This window comes from Anguilla anguilla, chromosome 7, assembly GCF_013347855.1.
Source record: "Anguilla anguilla isolate fAngAng1 chromosome 7, fAngAng1.pri, whole genome shotgun sequence".
Taxonomy (NCBI): domain Eukaryota; kingdom Metazoa; phylum Chordata; class Actinopteri; order Anguilliformes; family Anguillidae; genus Anguilla; species Anguilla anguilla.
This window is the reverse complement of record NC_049207.1, coordinates 18,321,615-18,348,301: the sequence shown is the minus strand read 5'-3', so window position 1 is coordinate 18,348,301 and position 26,687 is coordinate 18,321,615. Positions and strand designations below refer to the sequence as shown.

General features: G+C 48.6%; 1 protein-coding gene across 4 annotated transcripts in view; it reads left to right on the top strand.

Moving 5' to 3' along the window:
- LOC118232014 (putative homeodomain transcription factor 2) overlaps positions 1 to 26,687 on the top strand; it is a 51,648-nt gene that overhangs the window by 3,434 nt on the left and 21,527 nt on the right. For 3 of the 4 annotated variants that reach the window (XM_035426523.1, XM_035426519.1, XM_035426522.1), the window contains exon 2: positions 19,968 to 20,048. In XM_035426523.1, coding sequence (XP_035282414.1) covers positions 20,004 to 20,048 — 45 coding nt within the window. In that variant the 5' untranslated portion in view covers positions 19,968 to 20,003. Of the gene's footprint in view, positions 1 to 19,716; positions 19,872 to 19,967; positions 20,049 to 26,687 lie in introns of those variants that run through there. The other variant, XM_035426521.1, reaches the window with a different exon arrangement.

The following is a 26,687-nucleotide window of genomic DNA, read 5'->3' as shown; positions in this document are numbered from 1 at the left end:
TGTGCTAAGATTTTTCTGGACAGACACCGTGGCGGTCTGATAAAAGTCAGTTGGCCGATTGGCAGCGGACCGCAACACTAAAAGCGAATTTGTGCATTAGCCTAAATGGTCTGAATGGTGAGTGGCCAGATTTTTGGTAACCTGTCACAGCCTGGCCGGGCCACAGTGGCCAGTACTATGTAATCTATTTAATAAATGATTGAATGCGTTAAATTTTAATTGTAGTTTTCTTTACAGCTGAGGGGTCCCACATATTACCAGTGTTGAGCCCCTGTGTGCTCGCGGCATTGGGCCTGGGTTGTGCGCAGGGTGTGGGCTAGCTCTGCTCAGAGTTAATTTTCTCTCTGTGTGAGGCTCAGTCGGAGAGCTCAGCCACACATGGCACAGGTTCACCTGTGACTCAGTCAGCTGCCAGGCTTTTGGCCCAGCTGTCTGTGACACCGCGGCGCCCCTCCCCGGGGCTGCTGGGACCCGCCGTTAGCGCTAGCGCTAGGCTGGCACCAGTGCCTTCTGATTCATCCTCGGCTTCGAAAAATATGCCTGTTGCCGTACCCACCCGCCCACCAACTGGCATAATATCGTCCGCCCCTCAATGGAAAAACAAAAAATGAAATCTTGAAGGACGTCAGAACATCTTGAAAGTGTTCTGCGATGCAGAATTTATTGTGTTTAATGAGATGAGTTCAACAAATGCCTCTATTAATTTTGAATGCAACAAGTACAGGAAAAGTGACCTCTGTGCAGTGGAGCAGGCACAGTGCGTGCCTGTGCGTGTGCGTGCGTGTGTGCGTGCGTGTTTGTGTGTGTGTGTGCGCGAGCGTGTGCATGCGTATGTATATATGTGTGTATGTGTGTGTGTGTGTGTGTGTGTGCGCGAGCGTGTGCGTGTGTATGTATATATGTATGTGTGTGTGTGTGTATGTGTGCGCGAGCGTGTGCGTGTGTATGTATATATGTGTGTATGTGTGTGTGTGTGTGTGTGCGCTCTGTGTTTCTCTGCTCTTCTCTCCAGCTGTAAGCACTGCCAGGCCCCTGCAGCTGTGATCTCTGGCTGCTTATCTGCTGGTTATCGCTGCGCTCTCGCCCGTCCGCCCGTCCCTGAAGCCCAGTACAGCAGGTGCTCTGGCTGACCTGTGCTGGGTTTAGCCTGCGCGAGCGTTTGGCCTGGCCCAGTTTGGTCTCCAGGCTAATGGGCACTGGGGCGGTGAAGGTCACAGGTTCGATTCCCAGGTAGAGCACTGCCGTTGTACCCGTGAGCAGGGTACTTAACCTATATTGCTTCAGTGTACGTCCAGCTGTATAAATGGATGCAATGTAAATGCTATGTAAAAAGTTGTGTAAGTCTCACAGGATAAGAGCGTCTGCTAAATGCCTGCAATGTAACGTAATGGCACTGAAATGAATCTTTGAGCTGGAGGCTGTGGGCCTGAGGACTGTAGCACTGGCTCTGATGTTTGGCCCTAAGCTGTGATCCGCACTGTCAGCAGCTTTAAGAACCTGCAGTGGAAGTTTGGGCAGGGGGGAGGGGGGGGTCAGGCAGGGGTAAGGGGGTGGGGCGGGGGGGGGGGGGGTCTCTTATTTCAAAGCAGGCGACTCTGAAGGAGACAGGGCCCTGAATATAAATATAGCCACCCCGTGATTGAAAACAAAGGGTCCATTAAGCCTTATTATTTACCGGTGAGCGCCTGTGTGTTTTAATGCAGCGCTTGGCCGAGTTTCATTTAGCCCTTTCTGAAATGTGCTTAGAATGCGCTCGGGAATATATTGGCGGCCGGCGTCTTTTAAAGTAAAGGACGTCCTTTTTATGCAAATGTTATCCGTCTCTGTCAGAAATAGAGATGTGGTCTATGTGTAGTGGTACATGTACTCATCTGTGTTTAGATGTGGAAACCTAGTTATTATCAGGCCTTGATGTGCTATTAGGCCTATATATGAACTGTGTAAGCACCAGGAAGTTTGAATGTTTACTGAACCCTGAAACTGTGTAACTGAGTTTAACAGTCAACTGAACAGCCTTCCCCTCCCCCCCGGGATGGATGTTTGGCTGTAAGGTCGGGCCCGCTCTGGAGAGGTGGTGTGGGGTCGGGCTGTTGGTTAGCGGCCATTCCCAATGAAAGCTTTCTTTGCTGTGGGGTCTGTGGAAATGCTAATTCCAGTGAAGGTGGCCTGAGGATTCGTGGCAAGTCTGGGGCTTTCTCCTTTGTCCCACTTGGTCCAATTCAGTTCGGGTTTGGAATGGGCACAATTGCCTTTTGAAGCCTGTGCCCGATCCTGTGAGGTCGTTCCTCGACTGTGGACAGCGCCATCTAGCGCCGTGTCATTTCGGCATGTGTCCCCCGGCGGAGCGGCGCTGCAGCCGCCACAGGCAAACTGCTGGCACCCAATCAAGACCAGTCCTTGGTCATAACTGAGCCAATCGCGTGCTGCCCTGCGGGGCTGCAGACCACGCCCAGAACAGGACTTAAGACCATGGGACACGTCCACTCCCAGCCACACAGCAGCCTCCATGTACACGGTCCCAGAATGCTGTTGAGCTGCTAGGGACCCAGAACACTGGAAAATGTGGGAAAGTGGTGTAGAGTGAAAATGAAATGGCGGGGTCCATCTTGACTCTCATAAGGTTTAGCGTGTGTAATACTAGGACGCTTTGTCTCTGCTGAGGGCATGAAGTGATCACAGAACGGAACGCAGAAATTTCGCAACCAGCGAAGAATACAGGAACACATGGTCTTTTTTTGGGCGCTGAAACCGGACATGTGTTCGAGTGGAAGCGAAATTTTCACTGTGCCTCTGGTTTGCTGTGGTATGCACAGAGCTGCCTGTGGAGGAAACCGCAGTGCTGACTGCGCTGCGCTGCGTTGTGCCTGGATGCTAATTGCAGGTTCGTCTTACAGCAGGCCCCCGCCCCGGTCCCGCTCCTCGCTCCGCAACAGCCGGCAGCAGGACCTCAGAATCAGACAGATCACACTTAGCAGCGCCTGTGCTTTGGCACAATGTGCAGTGCAAACCAAGGAAAAGAGAGTCTCCCCCATTATGCACTCAGTGTGCATTCACATGCTGTACTCAGTGTGTATTCACATGCTGTACTCAGTGTGCATTCACATGCTGTACTCAGTGTGCATTCACATGCTGTACTCAGTGTGCATTCACATGCTGTACTCAGTATGCATTCACATGCTGTACTCAGTGTGCATTCACATGCTGTACTCAGTGCTGTACTCAGTGTGCATTCACATGCTGTACTCAGTATGTATTCACATTATGTAGGCTACTCAGTATGCATTCACATGCTGTACTCAGTTTGCATTCACATTCTGTACTCGGTGTGTATTCACATTCTGTACTCAGTGTGTATTCACATGCTGTACTCAGTGTGCATTCACATGCTGTACTCAGTGTGTATTCACATGCTGTACTCAGTGTGTATTCACATGCTGTACTCAGTGTGCATTCACATGCTGTACTCAGTGTGCATTCACATGCTGTACTCAGTGTGCATTCACATGCTGTACTCAGTGTGCATTCACATGCTGTACTCAGTGTGTATTCACATGCTGTACTCAGTGTGCATTCACATGCTGTACTCAGTGTGCATTCACATGCTGTACTCAGTGTGCATTCACATGCTGTACGCTTTGCTGAAGAGCTGCCGTTCCCAGACAGGAGCTAGGCTCGGCTACCTGCCTGTTTTACATTTTGATTTGATAATTAAAATAGGGAGCCCTGAATTTTAAAGAGGAATTAAGAGGTGGCTCAGTCCCCAGCCTGCGAAAGAGTCTCGGTGATTGCAGTGTTATGGAAATCGAGGTGGGGTGGGGGGTGGGGGGGGGGGCGGGCGTAAGGGGGCGGATGTAAATTCTCTCCCACAGCCTGCAGCCCTGTGAGTGCAGGCAGGCCTCTCCATCAGAGTGAATAAGAGAGGGTTTGAAGACATAAACAAAACCCTTCCAATCTGGGAGCCACGCTCCCATTACTGTTTTGAATGGTTTTTGTTTTCCCGATGCGCATGATCCACTCTGCAGTTTATTTCCTCTCTGCCCAGCGATGTAATTCTCCGGTCACGGATGAAGGACAAGCGGATAAATTGTAATTAGGAGGAAGAGCTGATCTGCGTACTTTTTTTTTTGTCAAACTTTGGAGGCTGTGTACGACAATATGGGTAACAGATTATCCTCCTGCTCAAAATATGAACTCAGAAGCTTTGTATTTTGCTGCTTTACATGACTGAAATGTGCTTGTCAGACTGCATGATTGATGGCGCCGTGCGCAGCCCCAGTTTGACGCACTGTCCATTAGCAGCAGGATGTTTTCTCCGCCTCGGCGCCGCTGCCTTTGCTGCCTTGCCCAAGGACACAGCCACACCGTCCTGGCATTCAAAGCAGGAACCTTCCCGAGTCCTGTTTGGTCTGTCTTGCAAATGCGCTGGGGTCCAGTGCAGTGACGTGCCCAGCACTCTGGTGTCAGATTCTTAGCTTCTGTTGGTATGGTGTCCCTTACAAGGGACTGTATCCAGTCGTATGCCTTCTCCTTGTCTCATTGTGCGGGCACTGTTGTCGTGGAAGGGTATCCAGTCCGCTGTGTTCTCCCTGTCCCAGTCCGGAAACAATGATACCCAGGGAAGAGCATCCAATCCTTCCTGTCTTGTTGTCAATCGGGCACGGTGTCCAATCAGCTACATTCTTCCTGTTTCATTATGAAAACATTGATACCTGGCGAGGGTATCCAATTGGGTATGTTCTTCCTGTGTTATTGTCAGCCAGGGATGGCATCCAATTGGCTACGTTCTCCCCTTCCGATTGTGTAAGCATTGTCACCCAGGAAGGGTATCCACTGCTGGTAGCTTTGTGTGTTGAGAGCAGAGCTGAGAAAAGGCCATTGGCCAGCCTGGAGTGAGTCCAGTTCCTGCTGCAGTTTGCTCTGGTGAGGAGCTCTTCTGAGATGCACGCTGCTGTGGAGGTGTTCAGGGACTGCTTGAGAGTCTGCAGGCGTGTGGCTTGGTCCTGTAACAGCATGCATGCAGTGCTGTCAGACGGGGTTTCTGGGTGCGTGCTTTGATTTCGCAGTAGCACTGCGGACGGCTGAATTCATCTGCCGTGGTCCATTTTGTAGCGGTTCTGACACGTCGCTGTCGCGACCGTCAGGGGTTACCTCAGTGTTTTGAGCCTCCGTCATACAAATCACAAACCGCATCTGCAGAGTGTGAATTTTCCTAATCTCACTTCCTTCCTGCTTGTGCAGCTCACGCCTATTTATGATCTTAGCAGTGGAAACAAATGTTAGTCTGGGAAAATTGCCACTTTAAGAGTATGCCTTTGATAACATAATGATCATCGCGATGCAGGCCATAAAAAATACGACCGTCGAGTAATATAAGTGATTTGATATCATAAACAAAGAATTATTGATCCAGCCATAAAAAACTTTAGGTTTTTTGCGAATGTTAAACGGTTGTCCCGGTAAAGGCGATGAACTGGCTCTTGCACTCAATGGAAAAAGTTCTGCCAAAGAGGGCGCTTTGCGTGCAAGTCTGGAAGCCGAACAGAAGGACTCCGAGCCAATCGGGGATCGCGTAGCGCTCCTCCGGTCAGTCGATCCTTTCCGTCAGGCGCGTGAAAGAGCGCCGGAGAGCTTCTGGTAAGTATCACGCCGGGAGCGCGCCGCACCCGTGAGGGTACCAGCGTGAGCCCTTCTCCCCCCGGCATCCTAATCAGTTCAGCCCCCCCCACCCCACCGCCTCCGCCACGGCGTGTTTTTCTGGTGTTGGGTTACAGATTGTACCCTTTCAGGGAAATCAGCCGGCCACGCGTGGCTGAGCCTGTGTGGTGTGCGGTACGCGGGCGACCGACGCGGCTTTCATGAGGGCCGGCGCGCGGAACGGCGAGGGCTCTGAATAAGTAAACGAGATCCCGCGGAGGGTGTCCGTCAGGGAGAAATCCGAGCCGGCCGCGTCTTAGCGAGATGGACAATCTGTGCTCGTTTAGCTCTCCTGTCGTTCTGCGTTTGTCTGGCGGGCTCTGTGGTCCGGGCTATCTTATGTGTGAGTACATCTGGCCTTTTACTGTGCTGCTAACAGCTGCGGTTCAGCGCCCAGCAGCCCTGGTCCCTCTGGGGCGCAGTGTGGGTGAGGTGGCCTGGGGTACTGAACCAAATTAACGCACGGAGAGACCCAGAAGTCACTGGGCCGTGTCGCCCCTGACAACGTGCAAAGCTCTTCCTCCCAGAGAGCCTTGTGAGAGGGGACTGTAATTAATTACTCAATTATATCATTAATTAGTCAAAAATATACCAAAAAATATATCAAAACTGACCTGTAATACAGAGCCTAAGCTTCGTATTCATTTAGGCTACACGAAGGGTCGAGGAGCATTATTCAGCAGTTTCTAGTGAATGTGAGGTTGTGTGGGTGTGTGCGGTTGATTGACAGATCGATGGACAGATTAGCCTCTGTGGCCTGCTGGTGCAGTCGATTAGAGGTTTGCTTGGTCTTCCGGCTTTTGCATTGCAAATGATGTTTACAGTATTTCTGCCTTATTAAAATACTCCCATGCGATGCCTCAGTCCAGTGATTCAACTCAAGCAACGGAGCATGTGTAGGCCTATTTTTAAAGTTTTTATGCCTACAATTCACTGATTGAACCAGGCTGTGATGTAGTTGAGATGTAGACATTGACTACTGCATCAAAGATGTAGTTTAAGATGGTTCATGTTGATTTAAATACGTATTTTAAATATAATTATTTTTCCATCTGTTGATTGGTTTGGTTAGCATGTTTCTAGCAACTGGCTATTTTTTTAAATGTTCGAGGACCTTTTCTATTTCAATTGTTCGAGTCTTTGAGTGTTTTTGTCTACCTTCACCAGTAATCCCAGAAGGGCATACCTGGGTGAAGTGAAAAATTGGTCATCATACAGATGAAATGTGAGGCCTACATCAGTGTCACTATTTTGAACAATACTATTACATAATAAATTTAAAGGGCGTTTTTGACTTAAGTTCTCTGCACTGTCCTAAATTATAACTGTAGTACTTTGAAGCGTGTCTCACTGACCTATGGCTCTCCCAGTCCTAGGGAGGATTCACTGAGCAAGGCCTCTTAAATCACAGGTGAATAATTAAGACAGTAACGAGGTTGTGTTTCTCAGCTTGAGTTTCACAGGCCCACAGTCCAAAACAGAGGGCTTTCACAGAGGCACAAAATGGGACATTGTGAGTGTGCTTCATTTAAAACCTGCTATTGTGGTGCTCTTATCCAAGGCCACCAGCAGGAGCTGGCAGAGTTCTGTGCTCAGCCTGGCTTCCTTCTCACTCTGAGGGGAGAGCTTCTTCTCACACGGATGAAGGCGAGGCTGGGGGGTCACTGTTCTCCGTCAGGAATCGGACCGGGACCTGGAATCTCCTAGATAGTGGAAAATGGGGAGCGTGCCCAAATTTTCTACAGTACAGCATCACTCGATACCCCTCCAAGCCATCCCAGGGTATCAGTACAGGGTCCCCCTACACCCCCACACACACACACACATAAACCATCCGGGTCCCCCTATAGTGCCAAACATTCCCAGGGCAGGGTCGCATGTCATTCAAAACCCCCTTCTTAAGACATACGCTTGTCGTCAGGTTATTCGCAGCAGGAGCGTGCGTGTGCTTCTGCAAGTAACCCTGCACCCCTCATTAAAAATGCACCGTCCCGTGTGTTGGGTTACACATCACGAGTCGCACGCGCGCGTGCTGGGGCCGAGCTCTGCTCCCGCTCGGAAGCTCACGGAGACTGCGGCGGCGCTGCCGAGCTGAACCGTTCGACCGCGTCGCTCGTCTTGTCTTCTTGTGTTATGGCAGACGTTGACAAAATGGCGCCATGGAGAACGCCGTGGGCTGTGAGCCGCGGCAGCGGGGTTCTGAGCGCCGCGCGTCTCGTTCGCTCGCCGGTGGCACAGATTCACAGCCGCGCCGCCTCTTCCTCGCGCTCGTAAATGATGTTTGCGTAATGTTTATTACCGCCAGTATGCAAGCGCCGCCGCTCGTTAATCCGCCCGTCAGAGCGGGGCTTCGCTCCAAAGCTTTCCGTGGCAACCGCCCTTAGCAGCAGGCGCGGCCCCCGGCTGGCGGCCATCTTTAATTCCCGACTTGTTTGTCGACGGTCTTGTTGTGTAACTTCGTGTTTTATGCCAGGTTCCTCTTGCAAAAGAGATTTTGATATCAGTGGGGATTTCCTGGTTATAAAACGGTTAAATCATTTTTTTTGTTTTTTAAAATCCCCGTGGGTCTAGTTAACCGTTTGGATGAGGACGGTGGCGTTTGGTCACACCCCACTGCAGCACACTGGTGGGTATTTGCGGAGATTTCCTTGTTCAGGCGCATGTTAAGTTATGCTGTCGTGGAAACCGTGACCCACTTTCAGGATTCTTGATTGAACGGCGGTGTTTGGACCATGGCAGACTCTTTGTTGCGTGGCTTTCTGCTAGCACGGCGTTTCTGTGCACGAACATTAAAAGGTTAAATTTGTATGCTGAATGTGTCGCGCCACAGTAAGCGCAAATGTGCTTCCTGGTTCACCGGTGCACCGTTATTTAAGATGGTGAAACCATCCGTGTGTTTCCTGTGACCAGCGGTTCATCTGCATGCTGCTGTACTCCAGCAGGTCTGCGCACTTGAGCTGAAGTGTCCACCTCCACCGTTACGCTGGCCTGTACACCCTACGGACCGCACGATTCTGAGAGAGAGAGAGAGAGAGAGAGAGAGAGAGAGAGAGAGAGAGAGAGAGAGAGAGAGAGAGAGAGAGAGAGAGAGAGAGAGAGAGAGAGAGAGAGAGAGAGAGAGAGAGAGAGAGAGAGAGAGAGAGAGAGAGAGAGAGAGAGGGAGAGGGAGAGGGAGAGGGAGAGGGAGAGGGAGAGGGAGAGGGAGAGGGAGAGGGAGAGGGAGAGGGAGAGGGAGAGGGAGAGGGAGAGGGAGAGGGAGAGGGAGAGGGAGAGGGAGAGGGAGAGGGAGAGGGAGAGGGAGAGGGAGAGGGAGAGGCGCGTATCTGTCGCTGATCACACCGTTAGCGTGTGGGCATTAGCGGAGTCGTCGGGAGGACCCGGGCGAGACGCAGCACTACTTGCGGAGCTGAGCTTCGAGAACAGACCGCGCACAGAGAATGAGTCACACGGTCCCCAGGACCATCACATTCTCCCCTGAACTGGGTGGCAGTGCGATGACTGAAGAGTACTGTGCATGGGCATACTGTGGCCTGTTGCAGCACCCTCAAAAGCACCACAAAATGGAGTCCGCTATCTACAAATTCCTACCATGCTTGTCCTGAGCTGGTATTCAGTTACAAATTAAGGCAGAAATATTTGTCTACAAAGGCTATTCTTGTATATCTACAGGGATTGTGGGTATTCTGCATTTTTATTGATTGAAAAAGTGGAAATTGCCAGTAGAAGGTCACTGTCTAAGCAGATTTTCCAGGATGTCAACACCCACTGTAAACTGATTCAAACTGTGAAGGAACACCTAATTTGTTTCAATTAGTTCATTAGATTCATTAAGTGCTTGGCTGCAAAGAATATGTGCAGAAATCGTATAATTATTTCATTAATAAAATGCAGCCAAATTGGAACTGGCATAAGCCTGATTCTGATCTTTATTTTTTATGTACATATTATGCAGTTTAATTGATAGTCTTGCATTAGGACTAAACATATTTTACATGAATAAAATGTGACAAAAACTAAATATTTTGGTCGACCAAAATCAACAAAAGGTTTTATGTGGTGCTTTGCTGTCTAAGACTACTGAGAATTGGATTACAAATGTGTGGCAGAATCTCATTTGAGAAAGACGCTGATTTAGCTCTGGCCTGAACTCTGACCCAGCCCCTCAGTACAGGCGGTAACGTTTTACTGTTTTTCTCCCGTAGGGAGGGTCGAGGCTGATGGAAGCTTTGTGCCTTATACTCTAACCTTAAAGAGGGCCATGACAGCTGCACAGCTTACCACCAGTTATGTCTACATCCATTAATATGCACACTTAATGAAGCAGGTGCTCGTCAGGGATGCACAATTTCAGTGCCCTGGCATTTTGCTGAAAATCATCATGATAGGGGATTTATCTGTCACTTATGTGGTCTTGTTCTTACGTGATTCACGTTTGGCCTTGTCAAAGTGGCCATATTGGTTCCTGAGGACAAACTGTGAATGAAGTGATTTTGGGACAGTGGAGTGAGAGAGGGAACCGTGCTCTTCATTCTGTGGGTGCTCCTGTGATCCCAGTGAAATGGTATGAGGAACCAGCATGTTAGAGGCATGTTACAGGCATGTTAGAAGCTTGTGACCCTATAAGCTTCTAGCAGACAGAAATAGACCCTGGAAGGTATTCCAGTGAGGTCAGGGTCATTCTAGAATGGAAACAAGGTCCTTCTCTCTGTAGAACTGCAGTGAATTGCAGTTAGGTATTGTTTGCCTTCTCCTTGATTCCCGGTTCAGAAGATTATAGGTATTTTTGCTCTTCTGAAATGGCTTGTGGACTTGGCACCACCCAAAACTGTAACCGCTGGCATTTAGTTTTGCAATCGGAAGAGCTCTTGGTTTCCATGGACACCAGCGGTTTGTGGCTTTGGTGTGCCAGGTTGCTGTCATGCCTCCACCCTCCCAGACAGGGGGTGTGATCCGGTGTTTTGGTCCCTTCGGTTTTTGTCTGCCATTAGTCAGATGTGGTGGTTGCTCCCCCCCACCCCACTCCCCCAGGAGTAATTGCACTGTGTGGGTAAAAATTGATCTGTTTTTTGTGTTCATATACACATGGCTATGATTACACTAGGATTAGAAGGAATCATCAGGGTGGAATTTAGAATTTATAGGTTTTATTTCTCTATCAGTGAATGAGATAGGTCATCTACCCAATGTTCCAACGATGAACTTCAATTGGAACTTGGTGATATGGTCTAATGGGCCCAAACTTGAGGTTTTTGCCCATGCCACCAGTGGAAGGATTGGTATTGGAAGGATACATGTTTTGAACAGAACATCATACCTGCTGATGTGAAATGTGGTATTTTTTATGGTTGTTTTGCACCGGTCCTTTGGTCTCTTGTTGACATCAGTGGAATCAAGTACCAAGACATTTTGTGCAAAAACCTAGTATTCCCCCCATGGAATCTCAAACTTGGCCGCAAATTGATCTTTCAGCAAAACAATGTTCCCGATCATGCCTCAAAATGAACTCAGTGAACTCCATAACAAACTGCAATTGCACCAGTGGGGATGCATGGAGGGTGGGATAAACTTAATTTAAGCACAGCAGCCGACAAGATTTAAAAATGTGAATATGCACAAATGTATTAATTCAACTAACTGTTTTGAAAAATCTTATTTTTGGCCCAAATATTTAATTTCACTGAAATTGAATACTTTTCTGTATGAAAATGGCCATAAACTGTACATTGTGTAACAATAAATACAAATAATATTTAAGACCGATTGTTTTAATTGATTCGTTTGGCGCCATTGTTTCAGAGTTAGCCTGTGGGAAAGCAATGATTAGGCTGCGGACTGGAGGCTGTCACACTATTACAGTTGCGGTATACGAGATGAACCGATGCTCTCTTACGAAACTGGCACATGATTCTGGAATTAGAAGATTCATTAGTCCTTGACTGCGCCTCGCACTGTGAGCAGAAGTATGCACTTGGAACTTTGCTAAGCCGTCCATTTTCATAAGGAATTTGCATTAACATTTAAATGAGTCGGATAATCCCAAAGATTGGATATGGATGTAGAATTGTGGTTTGCTTATAGTGTTGTAGTAAATACACCAAGGTTATTATTAGTTACTACTTCCCTTAGTTCCATTAGTATTTTTCCCATTTCATTATCCAGTTCAGTTTTGTTTCAGTTTAATTTTAACTTCTCTGTGTTAGTTTAGCACCATTGCCTTAACAAAAAGTGAGTACAGACAACAGCAGCTGAACTAAAATTACAGGTTTTTAACATGTATTTAAATTATTTAAACAAATGGGATTTTTCAAAGATTGTTTGTAACTATGAGGTGGAATATTATATTCCCCCCCTTTATAGAACATACTGGTTTTGAAGTCAAATATAAGAGGAACATTGTCATTTATTTGTTATTTAAATGAATTCACCCCAAAGCCAAAGAGGGGATGCACGCTGCTCTGTTGTTAGCTGAAGATGAGCTTCCAGGCTGGGCCTGCGAGGCTCTGGCTGGGCTGTGATCCCTCTCTCCGCTGGCTGTGTTTACGGGGCGCTAGCAGGGCGCGGCGCTAGCAGGGCAGCCCCTCTCTCACCCGCTTCGGCTGCTGCTCACTGCACGTCCCGCCGGCGACTCGACGTCCCCGTCTGCGCTGTCGGGCTTCTATTTCGGGCTCCCCTGCGACTCGCCGCGCTCCCCCGCCCCCCCTTCCCTTCCCCCCTCACACATATTTTGGAAGGTTGTTTCGTTTTTCCGGTCTGACCTACTTAGCGGTCCGTGGGGCAGTCGAATGTGCATCTATTATTCAGGCCTTGCTCCTTCTTTGGTCCACTGCTGCTGGTCGGAACGACCAAACCCTTCACCGAGTGCCGTTTGGCTTCGAATTTTCAAATTTTAGTACTGCACCGACCCTCCCCTCCCCTCCCCCTCCCCCTCCCCCTCCCCTTCTCCCTCAGGTACAAATACCTGGGCGTGACAGCAGCGGGTGATGACTGGCACTCGCACTTGAGCAGGCAGCTTCATCCTCGTGCTCTTTGTTGGAGGGGGAAAAAGGTTCAGCAATTTCAAATATGCGCCTGTGCACGTGTGTGGTGGCTGAGAACATGTTCTAGGAAAGTTCTCGCATTCTCTGAATGGAACAAACAATTTCCAACAATTATTCAGCTCTGTGTGAGTCTCCACTCTGATGTGCGGTTTGACTGGAAAATGACTCGAGTTCTTTGAAAGGCGTTAAAGGGACAGTGTCGCCGAACGGCTGTGTTTCAGCACATTCTCAGTTCCGGTGCTTGTGAGTCTCACTTCTGCTGCTGAAGTACGCTGCCTGTTGTCGGTCAGTCCGTCCTGCTGCCCGCCTGCGGTCTGCTCACCGAGCCAGAGTGCCTGCGTCTGCGCGCGGTCCGAGCGCTGTGGTCTCACTCCGGCTAACAGCATTCTGTTAGCCTGCCGTCACCAACCAGCCTGACCTCACTTTCAGAACGCTCCAGAGTACCTGGGCTCACCCCGCCGGAGGTGATGACACCGCGCGCCCGCAGGCCGCCGCCTGTGCGTCAGGTGCGACTCAGACGGCTTCCATGTGACTGTCTCCACGGTCACGGGGCCTAAACAGCATGCAGACCCTTTGGGCTGTTTGTAGGGATGTTGCTTCACGGGTGAACACTGTTTGGGATTAGCATGTTGCTTCAGTCTAGGCACAGAATGGCTGCGTCGAAAGAAAACATTAATAATGTCAATATTTATGCGCGGGTGTGCGCGCCTGTGTGTGTCTGTGTTTGTGTGTGTGCGGGGGAGGGGGGGGAGGGGGGGAGGGGCATGTTTTTCTTTAGTCCATTTCCTCTTAATTCTTTCAGTTGGTCAAGTTATATAACAGACCTTTTTCCAAATGGTCAGTGACAGCCAAGACAAATGAATGATTAAAATGTTTTTCTGGCGAATATTTAAATGCAGCTGAGAGGCGATCTCAGTGGACGAGGAGTCTCATTGGAGTGGACAGATTTTCCCCCTCAGCCAGACCTCAGCAGTCTGGATGTTGGCCTTCTTGGCGTGTTTTTTTTTCCCTTGGTGTGATTGGCAGGATGTCAGAACAGCCAGTTCGCACATGCAGACTGACGCTGTGGTGGGCGGGCCAACTGATGGACCCAGCTGCCCCCACAGAATCCCCCTGTGTCCACACACGGCCCGGCTCATTTCCACAGGCCCGGTAGAGCACGACACACGCACGTGTAATGGGCATACGGCCCAATGGAGGCCTTTGGCCCTGTGGGCGGAGCCCTGTCACCGCGTGGGCGGAGCCATTTCATCGTGTGCTGTGCTCACCTGTTATTACGTCGGACTGTTTGTAACGAAACAAGACGTACTGGAAACTCTTCATTTCTCGTGTTATTCCTTGTTTGTTTGTTTTTGCCTGGCGAACTTTTAAAGACAGACGTAATCCTGCCAAATAAAATCACACGGTGGCGCGAGATGTGTTTGTCTGGGCTCAGGAGAGAGCCGGCTTCACAATGCGGTCATTGAGGAGCGGTTCAGATGCGGTCATTTAATGTTCCCCTGCAGATGGACTGGATTCAACGGTGAAAAATAAGGCCTCTGTGCCTCTGACGGCACGATGTGGCTCATACTCATTTCCTGTTGTTGGAGACTGAGAAGTGGTTATATACGGCAACAAGCCTCAAATACAGCCCGTGTTTAGTCTTTCACGAGACTCCTCACCATTCTGAACAGCGAGAAGGAGCGGAAAGCATCATGGGGCTTTTAGGTTCTGTGCCTCAGAGGTGACTCTAATGAAAGACTATTCTGTTGCTTTGCGTCATGACTTATTTCCTGTTGTTGTAAAAATAAATTGCACGTACGGTAAGAGGAGTCAAATACAGCATGCGCTTAATCTCTCATCGGAGGGGCTCTGCTCTCAGAGCAGTAAAGACTAAAGAGAAAGAACGTTTGCAAGAACTGCCGCTGAACAACAGGAAATGCTCACAATGTGCAGAAAGGCCACCACCATCATCATCCTCGTCAGCCTTGCTTGGACTCAAGTCTGCTCTCAATGTTGTTGTTAAGTGAAATATCATTCTGTATCAGAGGCTGTTACGCACTGCAGCCGACGTGATGTAGACCTGTGTCATTATCCATTGAGGCAGGACGAGCACTGAGCTGGAGATGAGCTGTGGGTCTGCCTCTGTCTCTGCACACAGGCCAGGGGACACTGCGTCCTGCAAGCACTACCGGTCTGGAAGAATCACAACAGTCAGGGTTGGTTAAATGTTCCAGTACATAAATAAAGGGGGCGATGGGGCGCGTGTTAGCACGGTCCGCTAGCCCTTCTGCGAGGAGGGGGAACCGGCAGGAGCGGGTCCGCCGTGTTTGTCATCTTAACGGTCGGCCAGCTGTTCCCCGCCCGCCTGACAACCGCTCGCTCTCAGGCGGTTGATGGAGGTAGCCATGGCAACGCGATTCAGCCTGGGCGAAGTAATCTGCGGCAATCGCTGTGCAAACACACACTGGTAACTCCTGAGACAGGTGCCGCTGGTCCGCTGGTAGCCCCAGTTAGCGCAGGTGAGCTACGGGTCCCTGCAGGTGGGCGATGACTCTGGATCTCCGCGGGCTGAATCTGTGAGGTGTTTGCTAGCCATGGAGCATTCCGTGGCCTCGCACCTTCATGCAGCGCTTCGCTGGGTCTGTTCCAGTCCCGCTCTGATTCTTCACTTTGATTTCACTCGTGTGCTTTGGCCCTGAGATGGAGATCTGTGGAGGAGCCTGCAGTATTGCCTGCTGTTGTGTGTCTAAATTGGTGGTAACTGCTCAGTGCTGCTCTGGGGGGCTTTTGCTTGTGCTGCAGCTGCATAGAGGTCAGATCAGACCTGGGTCAAATACATATTTGTTTTGGATTCAAATACTTTTTCTGTGCTCTATTGATCTTCCCTGGCGTGATTGAGCCTGCCAATATGACCAAAAGGCGGGGTTTGCACTTCTTGAGAGTAAAGCATAGAAAAGTGTTCGAATCCAACTGACCCAGGTCTGGTTCAGATATTTGGATAGAGCTGAGAGGGACGTAGTGCCATTTGTGTGGTGGTGTTATGGCGGCCGGGTGGGGGCGGGGGTTGGTGCGGGTGCAACTGAGGTTGTCGGGTCCGCCTGTGGAACGTTGCCCGCAGCTGGGGAAGGATGGTCTGGCGTTGCGAGCGTGCCCGGTGGAGTCCGGGGGCTTCTGGAATGCCTTTCACCTGCCACTTTATAACAGGAGCCAAACAAAGACGTGGGAGGAGCCTGACAAGCAATGGGGCTGGAATGAGCTCTCTTTGAGAGAAACGGCCATTTCCTGGAGCTAAATATAGAAGCCACTGAGACAGTCTATTTATGTGAAGGCACACTTTGTCACCAATTACTGGAGGTCCCTGTCTTGTGATGTTATGTTTGAACAAGATATGTAGGCTAGATGTTTCAAATATATTTTTAAAATGTAGTTAACAGAAAATCGTTTTTATTCTTTTCATTCGACGAATGTGATTTTTCAAACGTGTGTTTCTATGATTGTTTTTTTGTTGTATTGGATGAAGGCTAGATTCTGTGGTAATGAGCAGTCATTCCCCATCATTATTCGTTAGTTCTGATATATTTTCATTAAGAAACGATATTCCACAGCGGCTGGTGCCCCACTTGTGCTGACGGCAAACTTGTAAGAGATATATTTAACCACGAAGCGCAAGACCAGAATATCCAGAGCTACCTGTGCGGCGCTTCAGTCCTCAGTTGGCAGAGATATCCCCCAGGTCGAGGCTGACTCGGAAAAGTACCGCCTTCAGACAAGCCGGTCTGTTTGACATCATGGATACAGTCGCTAAGTGACTGAGAGCGTTCCTCATACATTCTGTGCTGCTCGTTTGGCCAACGTCTGGGGAAAACAGGAATTCATTTTATGACATCGCGGCAGTGATTCCAGACTCCAGTGTCTGCAGGTTTTCCTTTTCGATTCCTGTCGATCCGCTGCCAGTTTAAGCCTTGGAAATATGTGTGGCGTCTTCATCCAATAAATGATTGAATTCAGCCCTGTTGCTGGAGCCCGAAGCCAGCAGACACTGTGGCTCGCTGTGATTTGTGTTTGAGAGCCCTGCTTCACAGCATCCAGGCAGATCCATCAATACTGTAGAAAGAGAGGCAGTAAAACGGAACCTCCTTGCTGTATGAATATAAACAAAACTGCTCTCGGGAGTAATCCAAGTCTGGGCAGCGAAAACTGCCCTGCGATGGATTGGCGACCTGTATGGGGTGTATTCCTGCCTCTCGCTCAATGCACACTGGGATGGGCTCCAGCACCCCCTGCAACCCTGTCCAGGAATAAGCGGGTAGAGATAATGGGTGGATGGATGGACAGCGCAAAACGTCAATTTTCTTTAGAATCAGGTTGTGTAACTTGGAATAACAGACAGGGATATAAATAGCAATCCTAGTGCGTAGCAGTTTGAGCCGGTCCGGTCTTTACTGGAAGCCAGTTGGCGCACAGTGGAATGGAAGCGGTAGCATGCTGACCTGCTTCCGTTAAGACCAGGACCGGCTCCCACTGCTTAAGAGTCAGGAGTTCTGTTTCCGTCTCTTATCTCTGGAATAATGAAATGACTAAAGAACACCAGTGTCCAGAAATAGCCCGGATTCCACTGAGCCGACCCGGGCACCTCCTCTTCAGCCGAAGTCCGCGTGTCAGTGGGTCGACGGCGGCCGAGCGTCATCGTGCGACGGTCGCTTTGAGCCGTTGTGTCATTTCCATGAAATCCCCGGCCTAAGCTCCTGGATGCTGTTTTTCAGGACACTCTGCAGAGAGTGAGTGAGGTCAGGCCTGATGTCAGATTGCTGTATTCAGCCAAAGCCCTTATTACACCCTGGATGTGAGCCGGGCGCTTTGCAGCCTCTTTTCCTCTCCCTTATTTTCTTCTCCTTTTTATTTTTGTTGTTTTGGACTGCGGCTGCGGCAAAGCCTCGTTGCAGGGTGTTGATGCACCGATAATGTCAGGGCCTTCACTGAGGCTCTCATGGTCGTGACTGAAATGTGTTTATTATGGAGCTCAGAAGCCCCCTGCACCTCTCCTCTGGGGGTTAGGCCCAGACCCTGAGGGGCATTTCCAGTGAAGACTGATGAGAGAGAGAGAGTGACAGAAAGAGGGAGAGAGAGAGAGAGAGAGAGAGGGGCTGGTAATGCTTATCTCTCACTGCAGCGGAGCGCCTGCTCTTTGTTCTGCTGGTGCAGAAGCGGTTATGGGAGGCTGGCTGTGGAGGGGATTAGCTCAGCGGTTCATTCTCAGTTTGAGAGCGTCGTGGCAGATGGGCTGCCTGTGGGGGGGGCGAGGGTGGGGGGGGGGGTTGGAGAGTGACGGCGGTGCGGCGGGCTCAGGAGCGGCCAGTGCCATCACCAGCTCCCCCACCGCCGTGCCCAGGGAGTCTGTTGCATAACCAGCGGAGTGCTTCTCCTGTTCCCGCCAAGGCGCTGGCTGCTGTTCCTCCCACGCTGCTCGGAGGAGACCACAGGGGATTCGTGTTCAGCCCATCAGATGGGAACAAAATCGATACGCCCGTCGGTGAATGACACCGTCTTCTGGACCCTTCTACTCTTGTACTCGTGTTGCTAGTGTTGAGTGAAGTCTCGGTGTTGAGTGGAGTAGAGTGTGCCCCCCACGCACAGACACACACGCGCGCAGACACACACACACAGACAGACCGGTGACAGTGATGGCTGTTGCTTTGCAGACAAAATGTAAAAACCAGCTTGCTTTCATTATCGAGCCTGTTTCACATGAAGAATGACTGGTGGTGATGGTAGCCTAAACACGAGGAGCTCAGTCTTTTGGCCAAGGATTTTTTCAGGGGAAAAGGGCTTTGGCTGAAACGTTGGGTATTTTGTTGTACTGCTCTGTTTAAATTGACTTAAGAACAACAGAAAACAATGTAATTAAAAATTAAAGAAATTAGAGAAAATCTTTTTTTTTCCCTTTGGAAAATTTCACATTGTTACCTTATACTGATTTTTGGATTCACACCCTGTTCATTTTGTCTGGTGATCTATTGTTAAAAAAAAATTAACTCATTTATCCATTTATCCATGGAGGACGACCTCCCCTATTTTGTTACAGTAAACATGAGGTAAAACAGTACAGTAAAATACAGCACTGTAAAAATGTCCTGCGTGTTCTTCCTTGTTCCTTGAAACCCTCAGCTGTGTGTTTTTGTAGGTCTTCTCAGAGCTAGCTAACACGATAAGCTCTTGGTGCAGTTTTAAGTGGAGTGATTTCTAATTATAGCCTGCACAGCTCCCTTCCCTGGGGGCAGGACCTTTGATTGGTCATCTCCGCACAGGTCACGACCTCTGATTATTCCCGTTGGCTCTGCAGAATGAAGACTTAGGGACTTGCTTACACGCCCTGTTGTTCTGCAGAATGAAGACTTAGGGACTTGCTTACACGCCCTGTTGTTCTGCAGAATGAAGACTTAGGGACTTGCTTACACGCCCTGCTGTTCTGCAGAATGAAGACTTAGGGACTTGCTTACACGCCCTGTTGTTCTGCAGACGCTGTCTCTGTTCACATATGTGTTTAAAACTGAGGGGGATCTCTGACATCATCAGACTAAAACGCTGACACACCACTGGTGTGTACTCCTGCCATGTTTTTACCCTTGTCTCGCCTGAGTAGTCTTGCAGCCAGGCTCCCCCACCACACACACACACGCACTCACACACTCACACACACACACACACACACACATACGGTACAGACACACCTGAGAATGCAAACCTGCAGTAGCCTGTACGGCTGAACGTAAACCACCACCTTCGTTACCAGTTACCTCGCCTGTGTAATTATGCCCAGTTATTCTAAATCCCTCCTGGTCCCGTTCTTCTGCTGAGATTCTTGCGCCGAACCCAAAAAGCATCCCGGTATGACGTACTGGCTTTTGAGCTGACCTGTGGGGTTTTTCAGACCGAGTGGGCGTCGACCAACGCTTCGCGGCGTTCGGCATGCCGGGATAAAATAAGCACTGTGGCGCTAAGCCCAGAGCTGCGTTTAGCATCACACACACACACACACACACACACACACAGAGAGAGAGAGAGAGAGAGTAAAGCAGCGTCAGGCTCTTGAGTATTAATGCTCTTCAGTATTAATGAGGGCGTGCGCGATGTCGTAGAGCGGACACACCTGCCCAGCAGGTAAGACGAGGCTTTAAAAGCAGACCGAAGACACGGCAGCCGAAAGCCCGAGGGGACTGACGCTTTTTCCCGCTCTCCTCCTTCTCTTTCTTTCAGCCTAAAATGACCGATGTGCTGACCCCTGAGGTGTAAATGGCGTCCAAAGTGAGAGATGCTGTGGTGTGGTACCAGAAGAAGGTGAGTCGACAGCCGCCAGCTCCGCTCCGCTCCGTCTGTTCTTCCCCCTCTCCACCTGTCCCCTCTGCTCCGTCTCTGCACTGCGCCTCCGGTGTAGTTTCCCAATTTGTTTGTTTTGGTTTTGATTTGTTGGGCTCTGATGGTCAGTCGTGCGGCTGAGGTTGGGGGGGAGGTTAGAGGAGCTGTGTTTTAAACATATACTTTTAAATATTTTAAAATAATTCTTATGTACTAATCTTGTTTATGATATTTTTTAAATTATCTGCGGTGAAGCCGTTATGGCTGGGGTATGGCTGCTCTGCACAGAGACTCTGGGTAATAAAACTGAAACCTGAAATGGATCCGTCTCAGATGGACATGCTAAAGCTATAAATGATACTATGAGGCTCTTCAGCTTCCTGTGTGCACTCCGGTTGAGTGCATAGGAATGTATTAATTACATAAACCAAGACAACAAACAAGGTGAAGCCTAGCTTTTAGAACCAAGAGATCCAAGCATTAAAAGTATACTCACCTGCACTGTAGTCATATATAGTTTGCGGTTGTAATGTAGTACTAAGTCAACTGATGATTGTTATAACTGATAATTCTACTCCAGAACTTCAGTTCTATTTTAAGTATTTAATTTCTTTCAACTGTGAATACAAAAAATTATAAAATTATAAAATAAACAGAAATTATTTAATATTTAATAACAAATACAACTTTATGTCCAAGAAATTTTTTAGGACTCGTGCAACAAAGATCTTTGACCTTTAATCGGCTCTTATTTGGTTATCTACTTTAAATTTTATCCTGACTGGGGTTTCAGGGCTGAGAATTAGAGTTAATTAATGAAAGTAGGACACAGATCATTATGCTTTTTTTTTGATGCACGATTCCCACCTTGGAGCTCAAATGTCCATTTTAGAAAGTGGAACATACGCTACAAACTGTCGGAATTAATTGGCACGTCAAACTGACAGTGTCGCCTGTTATATCCTGATAGCTTTTAACGTATTGGGAGTATTTCTTGCATAGGTTTCTACACAGTTCACCAAACTAGTGCTACAATCTAAAGTCATTTGGGGAAATCACAATTGTTCTTTAATATAAGTATGGCACCAGTGTGTGGCCAAACTAGTGACGAAAGAAGGGGGTTTTATTGATGAATCTGAGTCCTAAATACATTAATGATACTGTCTTCCTATAGCAGCACTCTCGCTGTAACTTGTATAGCCAGTTCCCAGCATAAATCTTTTTAGTGCTTGTAAACAAGTATTGGAATTAATTTTTTTAATTACTGCTGAGTTGTTTTTGAAAAGGAAAGGCTCAAGACATACTGTTCTGTGTATCATAAATGAAACACTATAAATTAAGTGCTGCCTCTGTCCCTGCTGCCCTGGTAGATGGGCATTACCAGCCTCCCTCTCTCTCATACACACACATGCTCACGCAAACACACTCATGCACACACACACACACACACACACACACACACACATACATGCACACAGTAATGTAAGAATGATATGTTTTGGACCTTGATCAGCTCTGTGACAGGAAGGTTGAACTGGCCATACCTCATGCCCACATCACAATGCAATGAAAGTAGCGGTCACCTGATGTTTATTCTAAAGGCCATAAATCACATGAATCGCATGATAACCTCTTACAGCGGGCCAACGGTGCAGCACTCAGACATCTATGTGGGAAGAAACGATTAGCAAAGACACTTTGATCTTCACGGGCCTTACTGCATTCATGAGATTTAAGGACAACTTTGGAAGCCCTTCTTGATTATTATTAAGCCAATATATTGTAGCAATTTCTCCTTTATAAAATTTTTAATCAGTTGTCTGTTTTGAATTTTACTTGAGTCTTCACAGAATGAATATGAGATTTTTTGTTTTAAATACACTGGCTTAACTAGTTTTCCTATTTCATCCCCTACTATGCATATGGAACAGATTATGCCCCAGAGAATAAGTAACAATATAATATTGGTAGTAAAAATTGTGAACACGCACTCCATACATAAGGTCCAAGCAAACATGCACGACAGTACTTTGAGTTTAGTTGTCTAGTAGACTTTCCAAAGTTCTTTGCTGATTTTCTAGCCAATGACTGTATTTAGAAACACATTTTATGTAGCGGCATTCATTGCTGAACAGTTATTTTCTTTGCAGGAATCATGACCGGCAGCCAGATTTAGATTGCTAGTGGATTAAGAGTGACAGGGTGCCATTCAGCTCTGTAGCTTGCATTAGGCTGTTTAAATTTGTGGGCTGGCTAGCGATATGGGGTGAAGGTCTGCTTCATGGTCCAGCAAGTTGCAGCGTAAACCTGGCTGATGTAACTCACAGAAAGCTGTGTAACACACACACACACACACACGCACACACACTCTCCAGTATGTGTTTTTGAGCTTTTCTAGGAGGTGTGCCAGGTAATATTCACCAGATTTAGCTTGAGCCTTATGGATTTGGGATGACTAATGGAAGATGCTTGTGAAAGTTTAAATGACATGTTTTTAACTTTGTGGAAGGTTACACATGACTACGTGCGAGCGTGAATACACTTCTCAGCTGTGCGTCTGTCGCAATACAGTGTCTTGTTCATTTCAGTGCCAGCTCAGGAAATGCCTCCCAGTGTGCACCACCCCATATCTGTAGCACCCTACTGCAATTAGCTATGTTTTCTTCTATGAGGTGGCAAGGGTGTAGTCAGAACATTAGCGGTGGGATTGGTGGAAAAGGAATAAACGCTTCCAGCCACCAAACCTTTTTTTCCACTTAGTTGCTAGGAAACAGCATAGGTGTTTTTCTTTAGGGCTGAGGCGAGGCATTCCATTTCTCCTTTGACTACAGAGTGTTCAGTTTGAGTCAGCATCTCTCCATCTTGTTCTCTTTCTATCCCCCTCTCCGTCTTTCCACTTGTCTCGTTTTAAGTTCCACACTGAGGGCTATGGGAAATGAGCAGATGGATTTGTATTAAATCGATTTTTTATTTTTTTTGGTAAACATTATCACTTCTTTTTCTGTACAAATTTCAAAACTGAGATAGCAGCTATTATCTTCTTTCAGATGATATGCAGAGGTTTTTTTCTGACAGGGGTGGGTATTAATTAGTATTTCTTGTGTTAAAACACGTGTACATATATTCACACAAATGCTTTGTGTGTTTTTTTGTGTGAGGTTTGTCTGCTTTGAATGGCCCATGCAGTGAGACAGACAGGGCCTGTGTTTGGTGGTTTCAGTATTTAGTCACATGACGGTGTCAGTGTCCTATATATCAGGACAGCAGAACGCAATTAGCACATACAGAATGGGAGGAGAGGCCTGTCCTCAACAAGAAAAAAAATTACCTGACGCCTGACTTCACATTCTAGCTTTCACGTGAGAGGAACTATGGCACGGATGAGCACTATTTAGTTCAGAGACATGTCCTGTGTGCGTGTGTGTGTGTGTGTGTGTGTGTGCGTGCATGTGTGTGTATGGGGGAGATAGGTTGTGAGTATTTTTTTGGCGTGCCAGCAAATGTGTGGTGTGAGTGTGTATGAACACATGTATGTGTTTCAGTAAGTGGATGTGTGTGTGTTATGTGTTCAGAACCCAAGCAACAGTCACAGCTACAGACATCTTCTCTACCAAAGCATCTCTAGTTGGCTAGGCTATAGCTCAGCATTGTCCTCAGCTCAGTAATGGACTAAAATGTATCCATTCGAGTCTCTTCTTCAGTCCGCACTGCATTATGACGAACAGAACAATGACTCTATTCTTGCAGCCCTTCCACTGCTGCGTTGTCTCCGCCACTGAACACAGACATGGCCTCCTGCTCAGCATCGCTCAGCTGTCTGAGAACCAGACTGAAGACTGACAGCTCCCTGAATGCTCGCTGTTTTCACGAATACATTTTCGGGAGACAAAGCCTGTTGCCCTTATACGAACGTTACATAAAATGTTTTGATTTTGTATTTGAAGGGAGTAGCCTAAAATTAGAATCTCTTGTCTTTTTTGTTTTTAAGCGCTTAAAATGTTCAGCTCTGAGCGCGGATTGGAAGAGTGAGGTAATTGCGTGCTTTGGAAATCTCGACTGCAATCAGCGCAGAAAGCCGCTAATTAGCCCTTGCGTTTGGCTGCCGTCGTTTGCCCTCCTGTGTCTGGGAGCACCCGGCTAATGAGCCGAGGGAGGTCGGAGCTGCCTGGGGAAGAATGGCACGGCCTGTGTGCATTAAACATACTTCTTCACCCGTTGCTGCAGAAGTGCTGTCGGGATATAACAAAGAGCAGATGAGGCTGCCGCTACTCAGCAGCGCTAAGTAACAGGCAGTTTATTATTTCTTAGTTTCCACGGTGACGTAGGGATAAAATACTCCTTATTTCCCCCAGTGCCAGAGCGCAGTGTTCATGCCTTTAAGTTACAGCGGGGTCGCCCGTGGTTAATTCGCTCGACCGCGTATGACTGCCGTGTAGACGAGCGGAATTAAGATTGCACAGTGACGAGTGACACTGCGGCGAATGACACTGCGGCGTCGACGGCGGCGGGCTGCACGCGAGAGGAATACGGAACGAGCGCGGTCTCGCCGGTCACGCGCGCGACTCCACACGCCTGTCCGTGTTTACGTTCTGCACAAGTGTTCGGGGGTGGCGGGTGGTGGTGGCGGACGCCCGTTGAAGCGCTTCTGTGAGTTAGGCTACATGGTTGACTCAGAGTCTCAGAGGCACAAGCTGCCTGCTCGGTGTGCTGCAGCCTCTACGTTATGTAACTCATCACCACCGCTGTGAAGACTCAGTCTCTGGGCCAGGATCCTCCCTGCATTTGAAGGCTCAGTTGCCATGGAAATCCTGCCACCAGGGCAATGGCGGTGTTTTATTGGTTGCATTTTTAAAAGCCTGACCTCTTTTTTTTTTGTGACGGGAATCAGTCCCACATCCTCTCACTGAATCAAATCAGGGACTCTCCCTCACTGACCAAACCGCCTCACTAACTCACCCACTGAAGGAACGGCTGCCGCTGCCGTCCCCGGGGCCGACGCCGACGCCATGCGGATCGGCTGGCCCCAGAGCCGCGCGAGCGTGAAAGGGAGCGTCTTCTCCCCGCTCTTTATGGCGGTGATTCACACCCCGCCCTCCCCCCGCCCCCCGCAAGACCGTCCGTCCTCACAGCAGAGAGGATTTTCACTGCACTCTGGGGCGGAATTTGCCAGGCCTGTTTCTGCTGTGCATCGTTAGCTCTGCTCTCCTCTGCACTAATCCAGGGCTGTCCAACTGTTACATCCTCAAATCTGACTCTATTAATCATGACTGGACAAAATGAGTTCTCATACCTTATCGGACCTGTGTTTTGTAGTTGTTTCAGTGACCTTTGATGTGCACTTTTGTACACCACTTTGGATAAAAGCATCTGCCAAGGAAATGTAATGTAAATGAGGCAGATAATGTGTTTTTGTGACACCAGGCTCAATTGGAAAAAGGGCAAACATTTTTTTACAAAACGCAAAAAGACTTTAACATAAGAAACAAGAAGAGTCCCGGTATCCAGCCAGAAGAACAGGAGGAAGTTGAGCTCCTAGGCTAACCACGGAAGGGGTCGTCAGACCCAGGGCATGACTTCAATTGACCAAAAAGTGAAGTAGGAAAACTAAACAGCCACAAAATTGGATCCCCTTCCCTAAAAGAAAAAAGGAAACTAAATGCACCTTAACAGAAGCCAAAAGATTTGCTACCCTGGTGGAACAGCTGTCCTCCTCTCCCAGGCGTCCAGGATCCCTAAATAGTCACACTAATCAGGGATGACCACTGGCACCTGCGAGCAAGAGTGAGAGAAAAGGCAAGAGGGAGAGAGCGAAGCAGGGAAGCACATAACACCAATCTCATCCAAAAAGGCCTGATGTGGGGGCAGGTTTCTGTTTTAGTCCCGCACTGTGACACCTGATTCAGCTAATTAACTAATCAAGGTCTTTAATCGAGACTTTGATATGTAGAAGCAGGTGTCCCAGTGCTGGGCTAGGACAAAAACCTGCACCCACACCGGCCCTTTTTGGATAAGATTGGTGTTACGTGCTTCCCTGCTTCGCTCGCTCTCTCGCTATGTCTCTCGCCCTAGCTCGCAGGTGCCAGTGGTCATCCCTGATTGGTGTGGCTATTTATGGAAGTGGGAAGGCTGTGTGACCAGCGACTGTTCGGTGCGTTTCTCTTTGAGTTGTTTGTCTCTCCTGGTCCCTGGTGTTTTTAGGTGAGCAGACTGGAGTCTCGCTAACCCTACGTGGCTGTGTGTGCTCAGTACAAGCAGGCCGTCCCCCGTCGCCGTGGCGATGTGCTGCTTTTACCCGACGGATCAGTCCGTAACCGCATCACTGGCCCCTCTCAAGGCTCCTTAGCAATGCATGTTTGATGAAGGGCTCATTAAAAATGCAGAGTTTCCATTGGCGTGAGAGGCCACTGGGTAGATGGGGGAACGCAGGTGGCTTGGTCTCATTAGGGCAGACCCCCCCCCCCCCTTCCTTACCCCCCGCTGCACGCAAACAACACCCAGGAATAAGGCTAATCACCTTCATCACCGTCTCCAGTGGAAAAGGTGGCCATTTTGATGGGATTGGTGGAGAGTTAGGGTTTCTCGGGCGATGGAGTTCGCAATTGAATGAAGGTACCCCTCCCA